Raw genomic sequence first — 27,026 nt, 5'->3', positions numbered from 1 at the left:
GACTCCCAGCTTGGCATTCCTCAATAACTTCCTTGATTTCAAAAAACTAGTCCAGGCTTTCAGTAAAGTTATTGATTTAATAAATATGGTATATACATTATGGGTTTATAGCAATAGTTCTAATTCAAATTCAGGACTATGGGGTTTTTATTAACTTCAATTATCCTAAACCTGTATCTTCTTTTTCTCAAGCCAAAAACTTTCAGTTCTCAACACTACTCAGATCATTTGGTACTTGGGACATTTGAGTTGTCCTCAGTAATCGGCTATAAGAAATTTCACTGAAGAGTGAAATACCTTTAGGGTAGATATTTTGAATTTTTGCCAATGTGAGTTCAGGGTATATCTCCAGAAGTAGGACTGCTAGGTCAAAGGGTAAGTGCAGAAGTGATTTTGTTAGGCATTGGTAAACTCCACTTCGTAGGTGGCTGCAGCATTCAGCACCCCACTGACAAAGTGTGAGAGTATGAGATGCGTGTCCCCCCACCCCCTGCAACAGGGTGTGCCATCAAACCTTTGGGTTTTGTCAACTGGATGTGTGAGAAAGGGTCTGTGTATTTTTATTTCTATTTCTCTTGCTATAAGTGAAATGAGGGGTCTGTGTCTGTTACTCAGATATTCTGCTTTGGCTAAGGTTGTGTAAAGACAACACAGAAAAGGCATTTGCGGAAAAGTGAATTGGGGGGTGAAAACTCATACCTGATAATTTTTTATTTATTTATTTATTTTATGAATTCATTTCATTTACTTATTTTTGGCTGCGCTGGGTCTTCACTGCTGCGCGTGGGCTTTCTCTAGTTGCAGCGAGCGGGGGCTACTGTGTGTTGCGGTGCTCGGGCTTCTCACCGCGGTGGCTTCTCTTGTTGCGGAGCACAGGCTCTAGGCGCGCGGGCTTCAGTAGTGTGGCACGCTGGCTCAGTAGCTGTGGCTCCCGGGCTCTAGAGCACAGGCTCAGTAGTTGCAGCGCATGGGCGTAGTTGCACTGTGGCATGTGGGATCTTCCCAGGCCAGGGCTCGAACCACCGTCTCCTGCACTGGCAGGCAGATTCTTAACCACTGTACCACAAGGGAAGCCCTTTTTTTTTATTATTTTAAATTTTATTTTCTTTTTTATTTTCTTTATTTTTTTGGCTGTGTCGGGTCTTAGTCGTGGCATGCGGGATCTTCATTGAGGCATGAGGGATCTTTTCATTGAGGTGCAGGCTCTTCGTTGTGATGCGCAGGCTTTTCTCTAGTTGTGGTGTGGGTTTTTGTTGTTTTTTTTTTCCTCTCTAGTTAAGGCGCATTGGCTCCAGGGCATGTGGGCTCTGTAGTTTGTGGTGCACAAGCTCAGTAGTTGTGGCATGTGGGATCTAAGTTCCCCGACCAGGGACTGAACCCACATCCCCTGCATTGGAAGGCGGATTCTTTACCACTGGACCACCAGGGAAGTCCTTCTTTTTTTTCTAATAATTTATTTTAAAGTTAAAGTGGTCCTAGATCATAGCTCCCCAGTCACATGGCAGAAGCAAATACTAATTCTTTCAGGAAGAACCCAGACATGTCAGAGAAACTCCAGAGGTAAAGTTCCAAGAAATACAAACTCACAGCCAAAAATCACAGAATTCACCAGGAAACAAGGCACCATGAGTGAGTCAACAGAAAAAATGGACAGAAAAATCAGACCCACAGAGTCTTCAAACATTGATATTATCAATCAGAGAATGTACAATAAGTTTAACATGTTAAAAAAGAAAAGAATGAGTTGAAAATGTGATAAACAAAAGCTACAAAGTCCAGCAAATTAGAAAAACAACATAGAATTAAAGAATTGAAAATCGTAACTATGGAAATTAAACACTGAATGAGTTCAACAGCACATTTGATACAGCTGATGAGAAAATTAGTGAACTGAAAAGTGGATCTTAAGAAATTATCCAGAATGTAACAAAGACAGATAAGGAATGGGAAATACGGAAGGGCTGTTAGAAGACAGAGGGAGGGTGTCTGACGTACATTTGGTTGGGGTTTTAGAAGGAGAAGGAACAGAGATTGGAGTAAAGACAATATCTGAAGAGATAAAACCCAGATTCAAGACATTCAACAATGAGCAGGTAGGGCGATGAGTACCTTCCCCTGACATCTTAGTGGAACCACGACAGACAAAGAGGAGACAAGTAATCTTCCAAAGAACAACTTCAAACTGACAACCACCAGCCCCGACCCATGTCTGCAGAGCTGTGCACAGGGCTTGGCGGGGGTGGTCGCAGGCCAGAACCTGCTGCCCCCACCAGACTGGAGCCCAGAGTGGGAGCAGGCCAGGCGAGATGGGCCGAGCGGGGCCTCGGGTGGGCACGGAAGCACCGGGCACCACAGGGGGACAGCCGGCTGGTGGGTCCCCACTCCCCAGGTCCAGCCTGGGGGCCCTGATGTCATCAAATTGGAGCCAAGTCAGCTGCCCGCCTAGGTCTGCGCTCCGCCCTCCCCGGCCCAGGTCCCTCCCGGCTCCCCAGCTCCACCCGAGGCTTCCGCTCACCTTGCCAAGCTCGGGTGCGAGGACCACGGGCATCTCCCTTGAAGCCCTGATGAGCTGTGCAAGTCAGTCACCCCCTCTGAGAAGTGGCTGCTGAAAACAAAGTCCTCACCAGTAACTGCTGCTGATCTCCCTCCCCCCAACACAGAATGTCGACCAGAGACCGTTAACGATAACCATTTACTCCACGTGTTTCACAAGGACATTGGGGGGCGGGGGCTGCTCCCAACACCCCAGTCACCGCACGAGGGGGCCCTTCCCGGAATCCGCGGCTCCCCCACGGCTTCCCACATAGCCACCGGCCTCGTTCAGTCGGTCACAGGCCCGCGACATGGAGGGCGGCACAGGCCGGGGTCCTGGGGCCCCCGCGGGGCGAGAGGAAAAGCCCGGCAACACCGCCGCAGGGCCGCAGAGGAACCGCCGTTACTGGTGCTTATTTCTCTTCTTGGTGCTTTTAAATCCTCGTGAGGCACCTTGACCAAAACAGATGGTAGATGGTATCCTGAAATGAGAGACACCTTCACGCTAAACTGCTACGCTTTCGCTCGCAAACAACCCAGGTCACGCTGGCAGTCCCGTGGGCTCGTGGGGCCTGATTCTTGCTCTGGACACTCCCTCTTCCACCGCGAGCCACGCAGGGTGTCCGCTCGCTCGCTCTCACCGGACTCTCCCCTCCCTGCCTGCAGCAGGCCGGCCGCTCCAAACCTGCTTCCGGTGGGAGACGCTCCCCGCCACTGACCCCCTGCCACCGACCACCCACCCAGGAGAATGTGTCCGGGCTCCAGCTCAGGCTCCCTGTGACCCGCCCTCCGGGTGGCACCTGGGACTCACTCTCAGGCCAAATTCTGGGCAACTGCGCGAGGGCAGCTGAAGGACACGAGTTCATCTCCCTGTCGGTTTGAATTTATTGGCGATTTTTTCTATTTCTCCAACATTTACCCCCAAATTAGATTTGGAATCAACTTTATCTCCGATAAAAGCACAGTTAATACTAGAAAGACAGACTCGTAGGTTGTTACTCGAGCAATTACACCCTGGGTCTCTCCATCCCAGCTTAGGCCATGGTCAAGGGGGTCAGTGCTTTGCAGTCCTGTGCTGCTGGGGCTCCAGGTCGTCCGAGGGCAGCAGGATGGTTGGCTTTCACCTCCCGCTGAAGCCAACGCTCCAACCCAGGGGCGGTTTCTCTCAGTGAGAACTGGGCCGGCCCAGGGTCAAACCCGGAATTCTCCAGGAGAAGCACAGCTTCAGAACCTGCTTCAGAAAGGTGCCCAGGTACTGACCTGTGGCTGTAGGCCCGCCTCTCTCCCGCGGGTTCTGGTGGGGGCTCCACGTGTTCAGAGCAGACTTCCATGGCGTCGCCTTCCGAAGGCACCCCGTCATCCCCCAGGGTTTCTGCCAACACCTGCTCAGCGGCACCGGGCATGGCTGGGCTGGGGAAGACAGGTGGTGAGGGCGCTTCCAGGTGTCAGTGCCTGCAGCCCCAGCTTCCCCCAGGACTGAATTTGCAAAGCTATTTTATGACTGTTGTATCAGAGAGTAATTTTCAGGCTACCAGAACGTGGAGAAGTGAATGTTCATATGACACAAGCCATGTTCTATGAATTTAGGTTTGATAGTCACACTCCGTCTTTTAAAAACAGTATTTTTATGGTGTCACGTGGCAAATGACTACCAACGGTACCAAACGTCTCTCCATTACAATCACTGAGAAAATTACTGAAAGCAACCACACAATACTGAACGTCTCCTCCTGAACACCAGTGTCTCAATCCAGCATCGTAGGGTTCTTCTCCTTCAAATGATTTCTTGGAAAGGAAAGAGTTACCTTATACTCAAGGCCTTATAAAAATCTCCCATATTGAAGTTGGTTCTCCAGATTATTCTACTGTGAACAGCAAAGTGCTGTCTGGGGACAACAATTTAGTCTGAAACGACTTCAATCAATGCTACTTTTAGATGGTGATGAAGCTTCACCTGAGGAAATCACTTAATGAAAAGGCAAAGTAACGTAACACGCACTTACAGGCTACTCCCAGAGGTACTTCCCACAGTGCGTTCTGAACAGTAACATGTAACACGTGGCTGTGTCAAGTTTGTAAACATATACTGACGGGACAAGGGAAAAACCAGACGGCCCCACGTGAGGTGAGGGGCTCACGGCCTGGGACAAATTCCCCAAGGCCCACATGAGAATGGAAGGGAGGTGATGAACGGGGTGGAGGTGAAGCGCGAATGCAGAGGGACGCGGTGGTGTTCCTGCACGCCCGGCAGACCCCGAGATGGTACCCCAGCCACTCCCAGCACAGGCCCGGGAAGGCAGGTTCTCCACTTCCCGTCCTCCCTGCAGCCGGCGGGGCCACACACAGAACCACCCCATCTGCTTAACCCCTCTCGGTTAACGGCTCCCGACTTGTCAGGGCTTCTGTAACCTGCAGCTAAATGTAACGTTAACGGCAGATGCTGAACGAGGGCATCTGCACCCTCAAAGTCTATGCGCGCAAAGGCTTTCTAGGCTCGGGAGGCGGCTTCCCGGCGCACCGCCACACACCCTCTGCTCTTCCTCGGTTTATCGAAGCGGAAGTCCACAGGGTAGAGGTGACGCATCACCAGGTGCTCCTTCCGGTCTCTGCTGGTTCTGAACTTCTCTGTGCAGCCCTCCACCAGGCACTGATACTGAAATGGAAAGAGCATCACCCCAGCCTGACCCCAGGGCTGCCCATCTCACCGCGGCGCTCCGACCCCAGGCTCTGGCACCACGAGGCACACGGCTCAGGGACGAGCCCCCGTGATGACTGCCCTTGGCCTCAGCGGGCGAGCTGTCACCCACCATGTCCTGCCGCTCGGCCAGAATCTGGAAGAGCGAGTCATGCCACTCCAGGATGTGGGCGTCCAGCAGGCGTCCAGAAGGGAAGGCCCGCTCACAGAAGGAGCAGACGTTGCCGTGCAGAGCGTGGTAGTGGTGCTCGTAGTCGTCCAGGGCGCCGAACGCCTGGCAGCAGCCGGCCACCTGACAGGTGAACTCAGGCACCCTGCCAGAGGAACGCCTGATGGGGATGCCATCCCACGGCGGACAGGACGCCAGGCTCCCGTCACCACACTCCCCTTTAAGTGGACGGATAAAGCTTCGGATTTTCTCTTGCAAGCCCAGATCCTACTTTCATAACAATTACATTTTTACAGACAAGCTAGGCGGGGGTGAGGCCAGACTTCGGTGGTGGTACAGGCAGAGGAGCGGGGCGGGCACCAGGGGCGGGGCGGGGCGGGCAGAGGGTGGGGCCAGGAGAGCGCAAGAAGGGCCCCTTGCTGGACCACAGCACTCACCTGGGCCTCTCGGGCGCCCCGCCCACCTGCGTGAGCACATCCTGGAGGTAGAGGTGCCGCTGCACGTCCCCGTCCTGCGGGAGACAGCGTCGTGGGTTCTGACCCGGCCCCACCCCGGGCCCCGCCCCTAGGACCCCGGCCCCACCCAGAGCCTCAGCCCCGCCCACCGGGAGTCTGCCCCCGCCCCACCCAGGCCCGGCCCACCCAGGCCCCGCCCCGAGCATTTCCCCCGCCCCATCCAAGCCCTGCCCCCAGGGCGCCGGCTCCGCCCCCAGCCACAACCGCTCTCTCCTGCCTCCGCTCACGCACCTCGAAGAAGTCGTGCTCCCGTGGGAAGCGCACCAGGCGCGGCGCGAAGCGGAAGGGCGCGGTCCCGGCCGCGGGGTTCCGCTCCACGGGGAGAGGCTCGGCCGACCCGGGTGCCCCCGCCAGGCGTGCGTGCAGAGCGGGTGGCAGCTGCATCGCCCTGAGCGCCAGCGGCGCCACGGCCTGTCGGCCACCGTCCGCGAGCCGGCCGGGGCGGGGCCGGACGTGACGTAGAGCGCCACTTCCGCCGCCGGCGGGGCTACCCTGCGGGCTTGGCCGGCTTGGCGGGCTCGGGCCGGGCGCGCCCCTGCGGTGAGTCCCGGGGCGGAGGGGCCTGAGCCTGGGGGCGGCTTCTATGCGGAGCTGACCTCGCGCGTCCCGCCGATGGTTCGGGTCCCTTTCCCGGCCCCGAGCAGCGCCGGCTCCCGGCTCTAGAGGTTCCCTCCCTCCCTCCTCCCTCCCGTCCTCGTTGCCATCACCCCCGCCCCCCCGGCGCCTTGTCTCCCACCTGAAGGGCTGCCGCGGCCTCTGGACCATCCTGTCTCCAGACCAGTCCGCAGACTGGAGCCCGAGTGGTCTTTGGGAAATTCGCGATTTGTTGTGCCGGTCCCGCGGCCCCACGGCAGCTCACAATCACCGGGGTCTGTGGGTCCGTTGGTGGCGACCAGTAGGGTGAAGCCCTCGGGAGCATTAAAAAGATCAGCCGAGCTGTTGTAATTAAATGTTCCTCAGAGTTGTCTTGGGTGCGGACGCTCTTGGCAGTTTTGGTGGGAGGGTTGTGTTGGTGTTTCGCTCCCCTGGCCTCCCGCCCCGGGGAGTATCAGGAGCACCATTACGGTGAGGTGACAACCAAAAGTCCTGCACGCATTTCCAGGTCCCCTCAGGGGAGGTGCTACCTGCAGGTGAGAGCCACAGATCTTGCAGGAATTGTTCCCCAGATCCACGTGGAACAGCAGGCTCCTTGTAGTATTAATACTTGATGTGGAATGTCTGCGCTCTTGTTTCTACCACAGATGTCAAGGTTCACGAAGATAGTTTCTAAATAAACATTTTCTTAAATGATCTTTCTTCTGAAGAGCCCTGTCCACCCACTTGTGACTGGTGGAGAGATGGCAAACGCAGTGTCCATGCCGTCTAGGTGGCCAAAGTGGTCCTCAGTCCAGCTGTTAGAGAACACCCCGCGGTCCCTGGAAACCTCGTAGAATGTGGGTAAAAGCAGTTGCCCTTGGAATGGAAGAGGCCATTGGTGGGAGAGCTCCGTGCTGTCTTTTCTGTTTGGCTTGTAGTTCGCAGTGCCTCATTCAGCCGCTCTGTGACTAATTAGAAGGTGATGGTTGAGGATGCTGGCAGTGATTCAGATCCAGTTTTCCATTGCTCGGGTAACAGCGGGTGTTTCCAGGTGGTTGGCCACGTGTAGCAATAGCAACGTTTGTTTCTGCTTTTCTGATAACAACAGTGCAGGCCCTTAGGTGCTGTATGTAATCTCCACAGCAGCTTCGTGGGCAGGATCTAGTACTCACCCCTTTTCAGAGGAAGCTTACAGAGGACAGGCTCCTTGTCCAGGGCCCTACAGCCTGGAAGCACCAAGTCAGGGCTCAGGCTGCCTGGGATCCCGCAGCCCAGGCCCCGTGCCCATGACTGTGGTCACTCACTGTGAGCGCCTCCTCCTGGTGTAAAATGTATGCATGCTGGCGAGTTCCACACCAGCTCACACTTACTGTTCTGCTTTCGTGTTTGGAGACACCCTGCCTCTGACCGGTATTTGACGTTTATGTAGGTGACTGTGATATTTGTATGTGGGGAACTTGTTTTCCATCACTCAGGATTAGAGTCTCTGGATGTAGAGGTACAAATTAATATCAACGTTGTGGGCGTGTGTGCCGAGCCTTCCCCACCTGCTGTTAACTCATGGCTTGTCTTCACTGGAGCTGTTGACACAGCCGTTCTAACCTTTTTAGGGTCACAGCCTTTGAGAATCTGTTGAAAGACCCTTTCCTCAGAAAAATCACAGACAGAAATGACTTTGCCTATAATTTCCAACAGTCTTTTGTTGTTCATGATCCTAAATTATGGACCCTGCGTAGCCATGTTGAAACAGTTATGTGAAACATGTGAAGTTTGCTCATGTTTATTTGTTGAATCTATGACTAATTGCCCGTGTTTGTCTGTCTTACTCTTAATAATAATGGCTAATTGGACCAGTCATCAGTGGGAGAACAGAAGTCCCCCTGCAGGCCACTACTGTCCCTTTGGGGACATCTGCATAGAAGTCCCCTTGCAGGCTACCACTGTCTTCTTGATGGGATCTCATTTATGGTTTTGACCATGAGTGAGATCCAGTGGGGAGACCCTAGGACATCTGATCCACAGGGCAGACTGAGCTGAAGGGGAAGCCTACCCAGCTCAAGTACATAGGAGACGTGTAGCAGTCTTAGCAAAGCCCAGCCTGGGCGAGGAAAGGCAGCGTCCTGGCTACCAGAGTGCACAGAGAACACACAGCTGGAGGCAACTGGAGCTGCAGGTGTGGGCCTCATGGGGGAGCCGCGAGGGGCGGTGGCTTAGGCCTATGCAGAGCTCCCTGTATAGATCAGGGTCCCTGAAGGGCTGGGACCACTGTATCTGCACAGCTGGGACTAGAAAGTGCTGTCTGCCACCTGAGGGGAGCAGCTCCCTGCTGGCCCAGGGCCACGTGTGGTTGGGGTCACCCAGGAGGAAGGGGGGGCCCGGGCCTTAGGGCCACGTCCACTCTGGGTGCACGTGCCGGCCCCCCCGAGCTGAGGAGTGAGCCTGGAACCTGGCTGGAGCTGATGGTGCTCAGCACTGATTCCCATGGGAGCTGCCCACTGAGGCAGCGCCCAGTGAGAATGACAGACCCCAGCGGCGGGCGAGGAGGAGTCTCCCCAGGAAGGGGCCCCACGTGCTGGTCGGAGCAGGCTGTGGTGGTGTCTTCACGGGGAACCTTCGGGCCAGGATGGGCCCTGTGACAATTTGGCTTCTCAAAGACCTGACATTGGCCAGTTCAATTGCTTTAAAACTTTTTAATTTTATAGCCTCTTGTTTTATAAATGGCTCTCCTCTTACCTTTAGGAGAACACAGAGCCAAAATCATGAGTGAATTTCGGATTCACCACGACGTCAATGAGCTGCTCAGCCTGCTGCGAGTGCACGGAGGGGACGGGGCCGAGGTCTACATCGACCTGCTGCAGAAGAACAGGACCCCGTATGTCACAACCACTGTGTCTGCACACAGTGCCAAAGTGAGTGCCTGTCCCCGGTGCTGCACTGGGAGCAAAGTTCACCTTCCTGACGAGCAGCCACAGCGGTGCCAGTACGCTGGCAGACAACACTTGTCACATGCTCTTCATGGACCATGTTTTCTGCTCCGCTCTGCTTCCGTTGGCTCCTCCCCATCACCCGTTGCACAGATGAGTAAATGAAGGCTCGGGGAGAGTGTTGGGCTGGCAGCCTGACCTGGGAACCCAGACTCTTAGCCACGCCCTCCCTGCGCCGCATGAGGAGGGAGGCCCAGATGGTCCTGATTTCTGTTCACATCGTGACACAGATTCTCCTCTGGGTGAAAAAGGAAGCTCCTGGCGTTAGCCACATTGAAATCCCTTCAAAGTGGATTTTTTTAAATTCAAATAATGTAAAATTCAAAATTACAGGTTTTCAGTAAAAGACAATTTTGAAATTTATTTTAAAAACACGTGATGAGGCTTCATTTATTTTAACAGCCTAATGATGGCACAAGGATAATTCAGGAAACTTACTGAGCAGAACAGAGAGCTTAGGACACGTAGTTATGTCTAATTTATTTTAAGGGGAGCATTTTAATCCATGAGAAAACGTAGCCCCTGAACGTGTGTGTAATAATGAATTCCAGAGAGAAAAGAGTTAAGTGTATGGAATGAATGCATAAACTACTAGGAAAAACGTAAGTGGTTGTTGTCTGACCTAAGGCTTAGGAAGCATAACATGGGAGAAACCACAGAAGAGAATATGGGTAAGTTTAACAAAGCATTTTGTTGAGTTTTCTTCGTTTTAGTTCAGAGACACGTGACTATTCCATCTACCTAACTTCACTGTGTATTTTTGGGTTTAGTTTTTGCAAGGCTTTTTAAAGTTCCTAGTTATCGTCTCTAAATCATTCTGTCTGTGCTTTTGAGGTTAAAATAGCAGAATTTTCTCGTACTCCTGAGGACTTTCTGAAGAAATATGATGAACTGAAATCGAAGAACACGAGGAACCTTGACCCCCTGGTGTACCTGCTGTCAAAGCTCACGGAGGACAGGGAGGTGGGTGCCGGGCTCGGGGGTGGCTATGTGAGGAAGAGAGCCTCTCTGCGTCTGGGGGGATGGACGGATGGGTGTCCCGCCTGGCCCCTGAGATCTGTCCTCGCCTGGGCGGCCCCTTGTTAACCCCCCCGGCCTCACACCTGTAGCACTGAGGTACGCACACCCGAACGGAAGTAACGCGCGGTGGTGATCAACACAAGGAGCGTTAACTGTGACCTCTGGGGCTGGGGGCCTCTGTCCTTCGTTGTCCAGGCCGTGTTCTTGTCGGTTTTAAATTGAGCGTGTGTTAACTTGTGATACTGAAGGAAGTGCGTGCAGTCTGAGGAGCCGTGGCCCAGGGCATCCAGGGCTGGTCGACGCTTCCTTTCGCATCATGAGGCCCAGGGTCCGTTCAGCAGGGAAGCGTGTGGCCGTGCGCGTGGTGGCCACCACGCCGGGACAGATGGAGGGACGTGGTCTCGAGCAGCAAGGGAGGCCGGTCTCGTGTGGAGCAAAGGCCGAGCCACTGGAAACAGGGTTTGGGATCCCGACCTCCCGTGATCTGGGGGCATGGCACCTCGTGGCAGGCAGCGTCGGGAGAGCAGGCTGTAGCTCCAGGACGAGCGGGGCCCCTGCTCTCGGCCTCCGCGTGGAGGCTGCAGCTGGAGGCAGTGGAGTGGGGCGGTGGGGCCTGGCGGAGCACACGAGCTTGAGGCCCGCCTGACACCGGGCCGTGCGCTTCCAGACCCTGCAGTATTTACAGCAGAACGCCAAGGAGAGAGCGGAACTCGCGGCCGGTGCCGCAGCCAGCAGCACTGCCAGCTTCGGCGCCCCCGCCACAGCCTCCAAGATCTCCATGCAGGAGCTGGAGGAGCTGAGGAAGCAGCTGGGCAGCGTGGCCACGGGCCCCACATGGCAGCAGGTACCATGTGGCAGAGGCGTCTGAGTGTGGAGTCTGGCCCGGTGGGGGCCTGGCTCTGGGACAGGAGCTACGGGCCCCAGGTGGGGGGTTCTGACTCACCTGGGGGGGTCAGTGGCTGCTGCCCGCCCATTCTGTAGGCTTGGCCAGTGCAAGTCCTGGCTCCCCTCACTGACGCTGGGCAATTGGTTTGAGGTGATACTTTATCTGCCTCACCTGCCGCTTTTCTTGCCTTTGACTTTGTGTCCAGCCCTGGTCTCCTGCCGTCCTTCTGTCTTCCCAGTCTTGCCTCTGGCTCTCGAGCCGCTCAGAGCTGCATCCTGAGGTCTGAGCTGCAGGCCAGTGTGGGCTGGGCATGTCCTCTGTCCCCATCTCATGGGGTCCTCCCACCACTGCCCCTGTCCTCGACACCCCCTCACCCCCTGCGAGTGCTCGGAGAGCTGGGCACCCGTGGGGACCACGGCTCCCTGCCCGAGCCAGAGTGGCCATCCCTCTCTGTCCCTCAGTCCCGAGGGGCTCGAGTAGGGGCGCCTCTTCTCCGGCCGACTCTCACTGGGCCTTCCTTTCACCTGGCAGCTCAGGCCTAGACCTTGTGCCACCGGGAAAAGCGGTGAGCTGTGCCCGGAGGTCCCGAGAGTGGGCCTGCACCGTGCGAAAGCTCCTGCTTTACCTGTGGGCCCCGTGCAGACCAGACCCTGATGAGGGGCTGGGCCCCATCTGCCTTGTCCCCGGCCCCTTGCACTGCGATGGGCTCAGACACGTGTGTTTCTTTTCCACACGTGTGCTCAGGCATCTGCTTTTTCATACTGCGGACGTGTCAGTTTTAAGTGTTTGTACTGAAGGCGTATCTTTCTTTTTTGTTTTTAAAAACCTCCCCACCAGTCTCTGGAACTCACGAGAAAGATGCTTCGAGACAAGCAGAACAAAAAAAACTTGGGCCAGCGCCTCCCTGTCTTCCCATCGTGGGTGTACGAGAGGCCCATGCTGCTTGGGGACTTCCTGACAGGCTCAGGCGCGAGCGTGGACGCGGCTGTGCCCATCGGTAGGTGACGCGGTGACTTCTGACTGCAGGGGCCTCGTCGCGGCAGGGAGGGCCGAGCCCTGCGGAGACGGCGGGCCGGCGTTGTGCCATCACCCGGGCCCTCTCCTGCCCTTGGCCGCATGGCAAGGAGCAGTGCCCGCCGGACACCGTCCTTCATGTTCCCATCCCCGGTCAGCAGTGGGTGGTGATGTGCCAGTGTCTGGGCTGGCTCTTGCCCGGCTTTCAGGAGCGCCTGCGTCCTGGGGCTCGGGCAGCCCTGGGATGGCAGGATCACCGGGTCGGCCTTCCCAACAGTGAGCCATGCCGCTGCAGATTCTGCCGTCTCGCTCTCTGGCTCCCGGGGCACACGGGAAGCAGGGGCAGCAGGGAACACTCGGTGCTCACAGAGAGGCGCCCGCAGAGCCCGCCTGGGGAGGGGAGTGTGGCCGCGCCCGCTCTGTGGCCATCAGAGGAGCCTGGGCGCCGGGGCCACATCCAAGGGTGAGAAGCAGGGCAGGTGGGGGCCCCGGTGCTGCAGGCCTGGGGCCTGGCATTCCCAGGGGCTGGCTGGGCAGGCCGATGAGACGCCTCGGGCTCCACTGCACACGTGGCAGAATCTGGAGGACTTTGGCAGCAGAACCACTGAGGGAGTCTGTTCCCCGCGGTCGTGGCGTCTCCGTGTTGCGTTTGCAGGCTTGGACCAGTTAGAAGCCAGGGAGGCTCCAAGCCCGCATGAGGCGCCTTTGGGGGAGGCTCGGCCAGAGCGGAGGCGGCCAGGCGCTGGCTCTCCAGGGCAGGACGTGCTTATGGTGTTTGACGTGCCAGGTTTCCCGTGTAGGTTTCCTGTGTGGCTGCTCGCACACACCGGCCACAGCGGGCGGGCCTCGCGTGGGGGTGGCTCCGAGGCTGCCTTGCGTGATGCCGTTCCCGGGGAGAACTCTGTCCGGATGGGCAGCCTGGCCCGTGTCCCTTCTGCAACCGCACCCCGTGGGCTCCGGAGGTGGGATTGACGCCCATCCCGCAGGCCTCTTGTCACCATACTGCCCTCTGTCACCCCCTGGCCCAGCGCCTCAGGCCCTGACGCAGCCTCCACGGCCCCCTGGCCCCGTCTATGCTCCGGTGCCTGTGGTCAGCGTGGTCGTCCTCAGCCCTGTCTTGGCCTCCCCCTCGCAGAGCCTCACCCGGGAGGGACCTGCCTCCGCAGGTGACGTGCAGCGGCCCTGCAGGACACCCCCCACCAGCCGTCCCTAGTCATCTTGCCGTCTGAATCCCTGCTGAGGCAGGTCCCCCTACAACCCACTTGCCCGCCGCCCACCCACAGCCGGGCTGACCCTCCTCGCGCCGGCCTCCAGCTCCGTGCGCTCACCTGGGCCAGCCCGTCCATGGCCAGGCGGCGTGGCGCCTCCCGCCCTCACGAGTCCTGCCCTGACGCAGGGCCTTGTCCCCAAGGGCACGAGCGCGGGCGTCTTCTAACCGCGTGTGCAGCTCCCGCACAGCAGCCTCTGATGGGTCCCCGAGCCTCGGGCTCAGGTCTTGCGGACGCAGTCGGTTTTCTGGACGTTTGGGCAGCAGAGGCACTGTCCTGCGCCACACACCCCGTCCCCCGGGGGACCCCTCCCCCCACCTCGTCTCGCATCCTCGGGCCGTGCTCCTGGTTCTCGTCAAATGTCCCCTTCCCCAGTGACCACGTCAGTTTGAAGGAATCCAGTGTCCCAGTGTGACCCCAGCTCTGTCCCTGGCGCCGCTCTCCTGAACTCCGGGAGAATCTGTGTGCTGAGCGTGTCCACAGCAGGCTCCGACCTTCCCCGGCGTCTCCTCCTCCCCGCGTGGTGTTTGCGTCCCTCCCGCTGCGCCCGCCTGGCCCCAGCCCCACCTCCACCTGCCCTTTCAGCCTGAGGGCATTTGTCCTCTCCCAACAGCTGGGGTCTCAGCATGTCCCACAGAACTTTCTGTCTCGTCCAGTGCATGCACCGGCCACACGCAGCTGGTGGGCGTCGGATGGCTGGCGTAGCTGAGAATTGGATTTTTGGTTTTCTTTAACTTGACCTTGGTGGCCGGTGGCCCTACACGAGGGTACAGACCTGAGCCCTGTCCTGCCCGGCCCCCAGTGCGCGTCTCCGTCGTCCCAGAGCCGGCTTCGAGTGTCCGGCCTGTGCCCTGCACCCCGGTGAGTTGCGGAGACCCAGGCGGCTCATGCGGCCTCCCATCCCAGCCTCTGCACTGTGTCCCTCAGAGCTAGGCCTCAAGCTGGCCGTGCCTCCCGAAGGTCCTGTACATAGTCTCTTGGCCCGCCTCACGATAACGCAGCCCGCGACACTCTGCTCTCCCCGCTGGCGGGGAGAGGGGTTGGGGCCTGGGTGGCGTCTGCCCCAGGACCCTAGGTGCCCACCCGGGGCCTGCACCCCAAGAGCCTCAGCCGGGCCTTGGCCAGGGAGACGCCAAGGTTGGCGGTAAGCAGTGCAGAGGTCAGCAGCCCTCCACTTGGGGGTCAGGCAGCCGGACCTGCCTCCCTCAGGGGTCCTGAGGTTGGAGTCGGACCTGCCAGAGCCGTGGAGGAAAACCACCTGAAGTTCAGGGGCGGCTCTGAGTCCGGAGTGACCCGTGCCCGGACAGGGGGCCACTGGCTCAGAGCCGTCCTGCTTCCACCGGCAGGTGTGCGCCTGCGGACGTGCAAGGCCGGCGGGGCTTCTGTAGGCGCGGGTGTGTGGTGCGCCCCATCCCGAGCTGCCAGGCCCCGGTTCCGGGTGCCCTGGGGCTGACACGGGCGGCCCCAGGGCACCAGCGGCCTCTTGGACGCCTCTCTCCTGGTTCTGCCTCTGGCCCAGCAGTGTCGGGAGGGTGCCGAGGGCCATCTGGGCTGAGAACCAAGAGGTGGGGAGCCGCTGGGACCGCGAGGCGTTTGGGGGGCAGCCCTGGTCCGTGGCCTGTGACTGTCCTCAGTCTATCGGGGTCAAAGGGAACCATCTCGCACTGTGAAAGAGAAATCATCAGCGTTTTAGAGCGTTCAGAGGAAGCCTTTTTCTCCCTGAGTGACGCAGGCTTTAGCAGGTTGTAGTGAGTGTTACGAGCACGACACATATCAGAAGCGCTCTGTCGTTCCCAACTTTGTCCTTTTAAGTGCAAGCGGGTAATTTCTGTTTGGAGGGTTTTACTTGCTTTAAGGCTCCGACAGGCCGGTCCAGGCTGTGTAATCTCAGCCTTTGGCCCCCCGACGGGATCAGTTAAGCCGAGGGATCGCCTTGGCTTTCACATCCACCAGCACTGGAGGGAGTCACCCAGGGGCGGCGGAGGGGGGTCTGGGGGCGGCGAGGCCAGCTGGCGTCTGCGCCCACAGGCACACTGCCCCTGGCTGCCCAGGAGGCGGCCGTCGTGGAGGACCTGCTGTACGTGCTGGTGGGTGTGGACGGCAGGTACGTTACCGCCCAGCCCCTCACGGGGAGGCAGAGCCGCACCTTCCTCGTGGACCCCAGCCTGGACCTGTCCATCCGGGAGCTGGTGAGCAGGGTCCTCCCAGCAGCCTCCAGCTACTCCACCGTGACCAGGTAGGCACCCAGCAAAGTGCACTCAGCCCCTTGCGGGGACAGTCGCGGCCTCACTCCTGGGCCTGGAGGAGGGAGGCGTTGCCCACGGTGCCCTCTGGGGTTGGGGCAGAGGCTCTGAGCATCCCTTCTGAGACGCAGCTCTCAGCTGCCCGGTGCTCAGGACTGCCTTTCTTCGCAGGTTCGTCGAGGAAAAGTCCTCCTTCGAGTACGGGCAGGTGAACCACGCCCTGGCGGCCGCCATGAGGACGCTGGTGAAAGAGTACCTGGTCCTGGTCACGCAGCTGGAGCAGCTGCAGAGGCAGGGCCTGCTGTCCCTGCAGAAGCTCTGGTTCCACATCCAGCCGGCCATGCGCACCGTGGACATCCTGGCTTCCCTGGGTGCGCGGACCTGGTGGGAGGGACCCCCAAGCCAGGGCTCTCGTCCTCCGATTCTTACTTTTGGGAGGCGAAAGCCGTGCAGCTTTGTGTTGTATTCGTTTGCGGGAGGAAGACTCCGGGAGCTTCCAAAAACCACAGCTTTGTAGTTGGAGCTTATCCCAAAAGGAAGGCCTGTTCCCTGAGGAGGGGCCCGTCGTGGCCCGGTGGCCCTCTCAGCACTGAGCGCCGTCCTCTCCCCTGGCAGCCACCTCGGTGGACAAAGGCGAGTGTGTCGGGGGGTCGACCCTGAGCCTCCTGCACGACCGGAGCTTCAGCTACACGGGCGACAGCCAGGCACAGGAGCTGTGTCTGTACCTCACCACGGCCGCCAGCGTGCCCTACTTCGAGATCCTGGAGAAGTGGATCTACAGGGGCATCATCGACGACCCGTACAGGTAGGGGCCGCGGAGGTAGCGGGGTGGGGTGGGGGCCTGCGGGCCCTTCTCAGCTGACCCCACACTCAGCACACAACGTGAAGCGCGCCAGCTCACGGAGAATTCTGTGCTGACGTGTATCTGTTGTACACGTCGGAACGTTAAAAAAATGAACCTGTTGTCTAGACGTAATTTACTAACGACCCAGATGACAAAATCTAGCATGAGGGCCTGGCGAGGCAGCCCTTCCTCGGTAAGCGTAGGTGGCGTCAGGGTGTCTGGCTCTGCTGGTGACAGGAACATGGGCCTGACGGGAGTGTCGTCCTGTTGCCCGCGTTCGAGATGGAAGAACACGCGAGGTTCCCGTAGCGGGGGCGGGTGGAGTAATGTGAAGCCAGCGTCCCGTCCAGCCCTGCCGACCTCAGTCCCCTCTGCGCCCGGGGGATGAGCACTTCGCCCCAGAGGGGGTCGGCGGGTGGATCCTCACTCACGGCTGAGAGTCGAGGGCGGCGGGGCTGTCCGTGGCCCCCGTGGACTCCTGGGGCTCGTGGTGGCCGGTGCGGCGAGCTCTGTGCCTTGCAGCGAGTTCATGGTGGAGGAGCGTGAGCTGCGCAAGGAGAAGCTCCAGGAGGACTACAACGACAAGTACTGGGACCAGCGCTACACGGTGGTGCAGCGGCAGATCCCGTCCTTCCTGCAGAAGATGGCGGGCAAGGTGCTCAGCACAGGTGACCGTGGGGGCGGGGCCGGGCGGGCTGTGTCGTGTCCCCGCCCGCCGCCCACCGGGGTAGGCGCCCGCCCGCAGTGCTGGCACCCGGTGCGCTCACTCCGTCCCGCCCCTGAGCTTGGCTCACCGTCCTTCTGTGATTCTTAAAGCTCTGCGGCCACTTAAAGGAACACTGTTTTCTGCTCCCAGCACTTCTGAGCACAACAGCCAGTTCTCCGCTCCCCGTGGACACCAGCTGGGTGACCCCCCCTGCATTTAACTCAGTTCTGGCACTACGTGCCAGGGTCAGTGCAGGCCCCACAGGGTCAGGGCTCCGTCCCTCGAGGCCGCCCCCACCAGGCGCCGGTCACAAGTGTCGGGTCCCCAGGCCACTGCACTCCATCCAGTGTGGCCATGAATCGGGTTCCCGCGACCCCCTCCTCAGGTTCGATATTTGCCACGACGGCTCCCAGACTCAGGAAAACACTTGACTTAACTAGATCGCTGGTCTGTTACAGAGCATGTTGTAAAGGATGCAGATGAACAGCCCGATGAGGAGGTCCATGGGGCGGGTGTGGAAGGGTCCCGAGCACAGGAGAGTCTGTCCCCGTGGAGCTGGGGTGTGCCGGGCACCACCCTCCTGGCAGGTGGACACGTTCACCAGCCCAGAAGCTCTCCAAACCCCTTCCTGCAGGGTTTTCATGCAGGTTCCGGGACAGGGCACGGCTGATCGGCTCGCGAGCCGTTGGGAATTAACTCAGCCTCCAGCCCCTCCCTCCCCCCAGATATGGGGACGGGGCTGAGGGTTTCACTCTCCCGTCACGTGGTTGGTTCCTCCGGCCGCCAGCCCCCATCCCGAAGCTGTGTACGGATGGCCAGGAGTCACCTTGCGAGTGTAAACTCAGGTGTGGGTGAAAGGGGCTTGTGAGCCACAAAATCCCAAGGGTTTTAGGAGCTCAGTGCCAGGAACCAAGAACAAAGACCAGAGGTATGTGTCTTATTTCTCAGTATCACAGACTAACACAGGAAAAGCAGTAAAGGACACGTGCCCCACTGGGCTGGCAGGGTTTTTACTCATCTCCTTGTGGTCAGGAACGTGATTTAGAGACACGTGTGGGATGAGTTACCTGGAGACACGCTCCAGCCGGGGCCTCACACTTTGGTTCTGAGATCTGGGCTGAGGGAGGGGTTGGGAGGTGGTGTAGCGTCTGGTTCTCGTGAGGCTCTCTGAGGTTATTCCTGTGCGCTTGATGAGGCGAGTGCAGGTATGAAGTCACAGGAGGTTGCAGCCCTTTGTGGCGACAGCTGTGCTGCTCTGCTCTGGGCGAGGGGTTAGGGACTGTGCTCAGCTGGCTGGTTCTCTTGCCTGCCTCTGGCCAGCACTGGGGCTGCGATGTCTGGGGTTCAGGCCTGCGAGTTATCACGTATATAGCAAGCATGGTAATCCGACTTTTTCCAGGAAAATATCTGAATGTGGTCAGAGAGTGTGGCCATGACGTGACCTGCCCTGTGGCCAAAGAGGTCATCTACACGCTGAAGGAGCGTGCGTACGTGGAGCAGATCGAGAAGGCCTTCAACTATGCCAGCAAGGTGCTGCTGGACTTCCTCATGGAGGAGAAGGAGCTCGTGGCCCGCCTGAGGTGCGCCCGCCCCCAGAGGCCGACAGAGGGCCGTGTTTGCCCGCCTCCCCTCGTCTGTGGTGGCACAGCTCCCTCCTTGCGGCCGCCAGCCCCCTCCTTGGCCCCCTGCCCTCCCAGGGACCTGTCTGCAGTCCCCAGTGCCTTTCTGGCAGAGCCACAAAATCCCAAGGGTTTTAGGAGCTCAGTGCCAGGAACCAAGAACAAAGACCAGAGGTATGTGTCTTATTTCTCAGTATCACAGACTAACACAGGAAAAGCAGTAAAGGACACGTGCCCCACTGGGCTGGCAGGGTTTTTACTCATCTCCTTGTGGTCAGGAACGTGATTTAGAGACACGTGTGGGATGAGTTACCTGGAGACACGCTCCAGCCGGGGCCTCACACTTTGGTTCTGAGATCTGGGCTGAGGGAGGGGTTGGGAGGTGGTGTAGCGTCTGGTTCTCGTGAGGCTCTCTGAGGTTATTCCTGTGCGCTTGATGAGGCGAGTGCAGGTATGAAGTCACAGGAGGTTGCAGCCCTTTGTGGCGACAGCTGTGCTGCTCTGCTCTGGGCGAGGGGTTAGGGACTGTGCTCAGCTGGCTGGTTCTCTTGCCTGCCTCTGGCCAGCACTGGGGCTGCGATGTCTGGGGTTCAGGCCTGCGAGTTATCACGTATATAGCAAGCATGGTAATCCGACTTTTTCCAGGAAAATATCTGAATGTGGTCAGAGAGTGTGGCCATGACGTGACCTGCCCTGTGGCCAAAGAGGTCATCTACACGCTGAAGGAGCGTGCGTACGTGGAGCAGATCGAGAAGGCCTTCAACTATGCCAGCAAGGTGCTGCTGGACTTCCTCATGGAGGAGAAGGAGCTCGTGGCCCGCCTGAGGTGCGCCCGCCCCCAGAGGCCGACAGAGGGCCGTGTTTGCCCGCCTCCCCTCGTCTGTGGTGGCACAGCTCCCTCCTTGCGGCCGCCAGCCCCCTCCTTGGCCCCCTGCCCTCCCAGGGACCTGTCTGCAGTCCCCAGTGCCTTTCTGGCAGCATGTCCTGTGCAGTGCTGTGACCCTGCTGTTCATTTCAGCACATTTGGAGCTGACCCCTGGTCCCCCCGTAAATGTATTTCTTGGCGTGGGCACCCGTGGACTCGGGGCACCCGTGGGCGTGGGAACCTCCTCCCGGTCTCCGCCCAGCTCCCCCCATCACCCCAGCACCCCTCGTGGGGAGCACTCTGCGGGTCTGGGCTGTCCTCGTGTCCACGGCCTCTCACCTCTCCTGCCCACAGGTCCATCAAGCGCTACTTCCTGATGGACCAGGGCGACTTTTTCGTGCACTTCATGGACCTCACAGAGGAGGAGCTGAAGAAGCCAGTGGACGACATCACGCCCACCCGCCTGGAGGCGCTGCTGGAGCTGGCCCTGCGCATGAGCACCGCCAACACTGACCCCTTCAAAGATGACCTCAAGGTGAGCAGGCGCCCCCAGGGACCTGGAGAGAGAGACAGCAGAAGCCAGCCCTTGACGATTGCTTTTCCTGCCCCGGCTGAAATGCTCACAGGGTTTTCCTCGGCTCTGTTAGGGACGCGTCTCGGGGTCGTGGTATGTGAGCCTCTCCGTGGGCTGCTGAACCGGGGGGTTGGGGTCTCTGGGGGACTCTGCATCCGTGTCTGGCAGGGATGTTGGCTTTAGTTTTCTGTAGCATCTATGGCCTCATAGACTGATCTGGAAGGGTTCCCTCCTCCGGATTTCTGGAAGAGTTTCAAGAGGGTTGGTGTCCGCTCTTCCTGGGGTGTTTGGTAGAATTCACCAGTGAAGCTTTCTTTGTTGTGAAGGTTTGGTTGTTTCTTCCGTCTCCTCTCCGGTTACAGGTCTGTGCTAATTTTCTGTTTCTTCTTGAGTCAGTTTTGGTAGTTTGTGTGTGCTTAGGAATTTGTGTAGGAATTAGTTCTCATAATCCTGTTTATTCCTGTAAGGTTGATGGTAATGTCCCCACTTCCATTTCTGATTTTAGTAATATGAGTCTCTTCTCTTTTTTTAGTCAAATGTAACTAAAAGCTTATCAATTTTGCTGATCTTTCAGAGAGCTAACTTGGTTTCATCAGTTTTCTCTGTTGTTTCTCTGTTCTGTGTTTTGTTTATTTCTTCTCTAATCTTTATTATCTTCCTTTTTCTGCTGACCTCCGGTTTAGTTTGCTGTTTTTCTAGTTTCTTAAGTTGTAAAGTTAGGTTGTTGACTTGAGATTGTTCTTTTTTAACACGGGCATTTGCTGCTCTGAGTTTCTCTCTGAGCTCTGCTTTTACTGCATCCCATCAGTTTTGGTTATGGTGTTTTCATTTCTCTTCGTCTCAAGATGTTTTTTTTTGCTTTTTTGGTTTTTGTTTTTGGGTTTTTTTGTGGTACGCGGGCCTCTCACTGTTGTGGCCTCTCCCGTTGCGGAACACAGGCTCTGGACGTGCAGGCTCAACGGCCATGGCTCTCGGGCCCAGCCGCTCCGCGGCATGTGGGATCCTTCCGGACCGGGGCACGAACCCACGTCCCCTGCATCGGCAGGCGGATTCTCAACCACTGCGCCACCAGGGAAGCCTCTCTCAAGATGTTTTTGAATTTCTCCTGTGATTCTTCCTTGACCCATTTGTTTTAAGAGCATATTTAATTTTCACTATTTGTGAATTTTCTTATTTTATTCTCTTACTGATTTCTCACTTCATCCTGTTGTAATCAGAGGGCATGTTATGATACCAGTTTTGATAATCTTATTAGTAAGTTCTGGCTTTGTGGCCTCACGTATGGTCTGTCCTGGGGAGTGTTCTGCATGCCTAATAGCTGTTTGGGGCCGCATCCCGTGGGGGCAGTCAGCTCACTGTGCTCACGTCCTGTCTCTGACCTGCCTGGTTGTCTGTGTTGTTGACAGCAGGGTGTCAGGCCTCCTGCTGTCATCGTAGACGCTTCTCAGTTCTGTCAGTTCGCACTTCATATGTTTTGGGGTCTCTTGTGAGGTGCAGGAATGTTCTTATAGTATAAGATCCTGGCAGTCAGATTCTTGGGTCAAAGCACACGGCCAGTGCTCCACTGGACTGACATCACTGATGCTCAGTCCGCGGGCCCCGGGCTGCCCGCTGAGTCGGGCCGCGGCCCTGGTGGGAGGGAGCACACCATTCAGGGTCCACTTCTGCAGCAGGTGGCGTGAGTTCTCACCTGCGGACTCCTGTGCACTTCTTCATCCTTCCTTATTTGTCTTTCATTGTGGTTCTGTCATTCATCCTCTATCCTCTCAGTTTCTTATCAGTTTACAGGAATTGTCCCACGTCTCTGGCACATAGGTGGCACCTTGTAAGGGTGTGAATGAGGCAGTGTGTGGACTGCCTTCCCTGCCCAGAACCGCCGTGCCCCACCCTCGCCACGTGCTCCCTCCGCCTGGCCTGTGCAGGTGGTGGAGAAGGGCTAAGTCTCGCGGGATTCAGGGTTTCTCACTTTCCCTTGTTTCTCCTTGATACCATCAGGGATGTTTTTAAAGTAATTTCTCTGTACTCTTCTTTTTCTGTTTTGACTGAAAGCAGTTTTGTTTTTTAATTAAGGTTTATCAGTAGATGTTTGGTGTTTTAAGCCAGCCTCCCAGACTTAGAATCCATGTCTGGAGGAGATTCCTCGGCCCTGGACTCGCTTTTCCATTTCGTGATGCAGGGCCGGGGTGGGGTTGGGACCTGATGCTTTTTTGTTTCTCTTTCCCCAGATTGACCTGATGCCTCACGACCTCATCACCCAGCTTCTGCGTGTCCTCGCCATCGAGACCAAGCAGGAGAAGGCGATGGTCCACGCTGACCCCACCGAACTCACGCTGAGTGGCCTCGAGGCCTTCTCCTTCGACTACGTGGTGAAGTGGCCCCTGTCTCTGATCATTAACAGGTAAGCATCAGGCTCTCACGCCTGCTTAGGCCCCTGGGGGTTACTGGCTGCTCAGGTCACCTTCCGCCCCGTGAGCCTCGCGTTTGATGTCTGGTGCCAGCAACAACCCCCAGGCGTCTGTCGGAATCCGCCTCGTTCCTTCTTCGCAGGAAAGCCCTGACCCGCTATCAGATGCTCTTCAGACACATGTTCTACTGCAAGCACGTGGAACGGCAGCTCTGCAACGTTTGGATCAGCAACAAGACTGCCAAGCAGTACTCCCTGCACTCGGCCAAGTGGTACGTCCTCCGGGGCTCCCGTGGAGCAGGGAGGTTCCTCTCCACACCCCGAAAACAGAGACCCAGGAGCTGGCATGTGCAGCCTCCATGTCTCTGATGTTCCATGCTGCCGTTAGACTGTGGGATGGTGGGGCGTGTCTGAGCCAGAGCCCTTCGTGGACCTCCGGCTCCTCCAGGGCTGGGAGCGCCTGCAGGCCCAGGGGTGCTCGGCACATCGCGAGTGCTGGGGGCCCGCGGGCGCCCTGTGTATCTGACGCCTTCGCCTGGCGCAGGTTCGCGGGCGCTTTCACCCTGCGGCAGCGGATGCTCAACTTCGTCCAGAACATCCAGTACTACATGATGTTTGAGGTGTTGGAGCCGACTTGGCACATCCTGGAGAAGAGCCTGAGATCTGTGAGTTTAGCCCAGCTGGTCGCGACGCCTGGTCAGGGGTCAGGGAGGCGGAGGTGGGGCACGGACCCTACAGCTCCCCCGATGGCTCCCCCGATGCCGCCAGAGCTGTGTTAGCAGTGGAGGGCAGGGCACGCAGGACCACGTCGCCCAGGCTCAGGCTGCCGGAAGAGTGTGCGGTTCCCTCGGAGCCTCGGTGCTGGGTCAGCGCCCCATCCAGGCCCATCCCAGGGCCCCTGGGGGCCGTCAGCCAAAAAGTTCATGTCACCAAATGCCAGGAGCGGCAAGTGCAAGGGGGCAGCGTTTCTTCCTTGTTTTCTGTCTTTAAAAACGAAACCTTGGACCTTCTGGGGCACATTCAGTGTGTTCTTTTAGCGATATTTTGAAGTTTTCCCCCAAAGACCACAGGATTGTTTAAAACATGGAAACAACACCGAGCGTACAAAGCAGCCCCGTCAGGGCCTTGGTGTGCTCGTCTCAGCAGAGCGGCTCTGACGGTGTCTCCCGCCCAGGCCTCCAACATTGATGACGTGCTGGGCCACCACACCAGCTTCCTGGACAGCTGCCTGAAGGACTGCATGCTGACCAACCCCGAGCTGCTGCGCGTCTTCTCCAAGCTCATGTCCGTGTGCGTCATGTTCACCAACTGCATGCAGGTTCGCCCCCGGGGCTCTGGGTGGCGGGGAGCCCGTCCTGCAGACCCTCCCAGCCACGTGGGGGCCGCGTTCCCTCGAGCGGGCTGGTCGTGGCTGACGAGCGTTTCCTCCCGACCCCCAAGAGATTCACGCAGAGCATGAAGCTGGACAGCGAGCTGGGCCACCTGACGCTGGAGCACGGCGCGGTGCGGGGGCCGCCCACGGGGGCCGAGCGGGCCCAGGAGCGTGCCCGCAAGGAGCGTGCCCGCAAGGTGGGTGGGTGGCCAAGCGGGCGTCCCGAGGCCCTCCTTTCTCCTGCTGGGATTTGACACAGCATTAGGGTCACGGCGCTTAGAAACCACACCTGCTACAGCCTGCCATGCCTGTCTTCCCTTTGATTGATAAAAAGACTCTTAAATTTATGTTCCAAATACAAGCCACGGAGAATCTCCCTTCCCGACTTCCCATGGCGAGGCTGCGTCGTTTAGGGGGGGTGTGGTAAGGCTGAGCCGTGGGGACGCCCCACAGGGGCCCGCGGTCACTGTGATTATAGTCTGTCTGTAACTGGAAGGGCCAGGCGGCTCGGCGGGTGCCTGTGTGCGTCCTGTAGGGTGGGGTGTGGTGGGGCAGGGTGAGACCAGGCAGGCACTCCCAGGTTCCCCTCTTGCTGAGCGGCGGTCAAGAGAGAACAGTGTCAGCCAGAAAATCTGAGCCACACACGGAAACCCTGAGGTTCGCGTCCTTCTTGGTTCCGTGTGGTGGGGCCGCACGGCAGGGCCGGCTGCCTGGAGCGTCTCTAGGTCCTGCCGTCTCAGGGGTTTTCACAGTACCTAACGTTTTACCCCTCATCACGTGAAGAATTCCCGAGACACATTTTTCTATTTAAAAAAAGGAGAGAAGGGGGCTGAGCTGCTGGCAGGCGGCCAAGTCACTACAGCCATGTCTTGCAGTGCCTGGCCGAGCACGTGGGCGCTCCGCAGCTGGCCCCCAGCTTCGAGGCCACCATCAGTAAGTTCGATAAGAATTTCTCAGCCCACCTGCTCGACCTCCTGGCCCGGCTGAGCATCTACAGCACCAGCGACTGCGAGCATGGCATGGCCAGCGTCATCTCCAGGTGGGTGCTCCGCCCCCCGCCGGCTCCCTGCCCCTCCACGTCCTCCCGCCAATCGGAGCAGGTGTGACAGAGGCCACGTCTGTCCAGCCGAGGCGCTGCCCTTGGCCTCCTCATGCTGCTGCTGGTCACTCGCCGGAGGAATGGCATCTGGGCGTTCACACGTGAGCGGGTATTCATGTGTGTGTTCACATGTGCGTCATGCGTGCTCACGTGTGTGCACGTGTTGACCGGTACACGTCAGGCCGCCCCATCAGCCCCCGCCCCGTTTCTCTGTGTTCCGAGGGCCAGGCCTGGGTCAGTTGCACTGGCCGCTGTGCCCCAAGCCAGAACCCAGGACACTGGAAGGGCCCTTTGGCCCCAGCCGCGGGCCGTCGCACTGTCTCCAGATGAGCAGTGAGGTGGCACTGCCTTCCCGCTGGCGGCAGGTCAGAAGACCGTGGGGAACGCACAGGAGGTCAGGGCAGCGCTCGCCCGGCCTGCCGTGTTGGCATGTGGGGCCGGCCGCGCCTCCAGGGCCCCGTTGGTGCCCCCCTGGGGTCCACCTCCCGTGACCCCGGGAGCGGCGAGCCTGCAGGTCTGACGCGAGCAGGAGTCCGCGGAATCTGGGGCGCCGTGGGGAGGGCTGTGCAGAGATGGTGAGGACGGGCGCGCGGGGCCCGAGGGCCGGTCGGTGGGGTCTGTGGACCTGGGGCCGGCGGTTTCCTGCTCCTCAGAGGGGACGTGATGGGCCTGCTCGCTTTGGGGGTGGGTTCAGGTGAGGAAGGGGCTGTCCTTGCCCTCGGAAGCCTCCTGTTGGGTAGCCTCAGGCTCGGCCAAACATTGGGCTGCCCTATTCTGCCCACAGGCGTTCCAATGTCCTGGGCTCCGGGGTTCGGAGAGCCCCAACGTCCAGGGGCTGGAGACATTTGTCTCACTTCACCTGTGTCTTTTTTTTTTGTGGCTGCGTTGGGTCCTCGTTGCTGCGCGCAGGCTTTCCCTAGTTGCGGCAAGCGGGAGCTACTGTTCGTTGCAGCACGCAGCCTTCTCATTGCGGTGGCTTCTGTTGTTGTGGAGCACGGGCTCTAGGCACGCGGGCTTCAGTAGTCGTGGCGCCCGGGCTTCAGTAGTTGCGGCTCGCGGGCTCTAGAGCGCAGGCTCAGTAGTTGTGGCGCACGGGCTTAGTTGCTCCGTGGCATGTGGGATCTTCCCAGGCCAGGGCTCGAACCCGTGTCCCCTGCATTGGCAGGCAGACTCTTAACCACTGTGCCACCAGGAAAGTCCTCACCTGTGTCTTTAAGCTTTATTCTCAGTATTGCTGGGGCAGGTGGAGCCTCGGGCCCGGTTGTGTGTGTCCGCGTGCGCATGTGCCGGCGACTTGAGTGCCTCCTGTGCCCTTCACCGTGGGGTGGTAAGGGGGTCACCAGCGTGGCCACGGAGGCGTCTGCAGGGACCCTGCCCACTTGCCCTGCAGGCTCGACTTCAACGGCTTCTACACAGAGCGGCTGGAGCGCCTGTCTGCAGAGAGGAGCCAGAAGGCGGCCCCCCCAGTGCCCAGCCCGCAGGGGCCCCCAGCTCCAGCGCCCAGGGTCGCCGTCACTGCGCAGTGAGGCCAGCCGCTCCTGCCACAGCTGAAGCCTCAGGTGGATGAGTTCAGAGATTTCTCACCAGATGTTTCCAGAACGCTTGTGCTGTGTGTCCTGTTTAAACATAAAGTTGAATTGT

The 27,026-nt window shown here is 58.5% G+C and overlaps 2 protein-coding genes across 3 annotated transcripts; one reads left to right on the top strand and one right to left on the bottom strand.

Annotated features, from left to right (window-relative positions):
* Nucleotides 1-1,114: 1,114 nt before the first annotated feature.
* Nucleotides 1,115-6,374, bottom strand: ZNF511 (zinc finger protein 511). Of its 2 annotated transcripts, none has more exons than XM_024121431.3 (6): nucleotides 6,143-6,374; nucleotides 5,834-5,907; nucleotides 5,340-5,541; nucleotides 5,061-5,185; nucleotides 3,793-3,942; nucleotides 1,115-2,985 (listed from the first exon to the last, which is right to left on the bottom strand). In XM_024121431.3, the coding sequence occupies exons 1-6, from the start codon at nucleotides 6,293-6,295 to the stop codon at nucleotides 2,967-2,969; spliced, it is 723 nt and encodes a 240-aa protein (XP_023977199.1). In that variant the 5' UTR covers nucleotides 6,296-6,374; the 3' UTR covers nucleotides 1,115-2,966. The 2 variants fall into 2 exon arrangements, with proteins under 2 accessions (XP_023977199.1, XP_023977198.1); XM_024121430.3 differs by having other exon boundaries at nucleotides 2,517-3,014.
* TUBGCP2 (tubulin gamma complex component 2) lies at nucleotides 6,368-27,026 on the top strand. The gene is made up of 18 exons (XM_024121429.3): nucleotides 6,368-6,451; nucleotides 9,227-9,396; nucleotides 10,306-10,434; nucleotides 11,159-11,335; nucleotides 12,215-12,374; nucleotides 15,688-15,895; nucleotides 16,074-16,273; nucleotides 16,518-16,707; nucleotides 17,269-17,414; nucleotides 18,852-19,032; nucleotides 20,291-20,471; nucleotides 22,736-22,908; nucleotides 23,058-23,186; nucleotides 23,459-23,579; nucleotides 24,089-24,232; nucleotides 24,355-24,483; nucleotides 25,162-25,325; nucleotides 26,776-27,026. The coding sequence occupies exons 2-18, from the start codon at nucleotides 9,247-9,249 to the stop codon at nucleotides 26,909-26,911; spliced, it is 2,718 nt and encodes a 905-aa protein (XP_023977197.1). The 5' UTR covers nucleotides 6,368-6,451; nucleotides 9,227-9,246; the 3' UTR covers nucleotides 26,912-27,026.

This window comes from Physeter macrocephalus, chromosome 20 (assembly GCF_002837175.3).
Source record: "Physeter macrocephalus isolate SW-GA chromosome 20, ASM283717v5, whole genome shotgun sequence".
Lineage (NCBI taxonomy): Eukaryota > Metazoa > Chordata > Mammalia > Artiodactyla > Physeteridae > Physeter > Physeter macrocephalus.
This window is presented reverse-complemented; position numbering and strand designations above follow the sequence as displayed.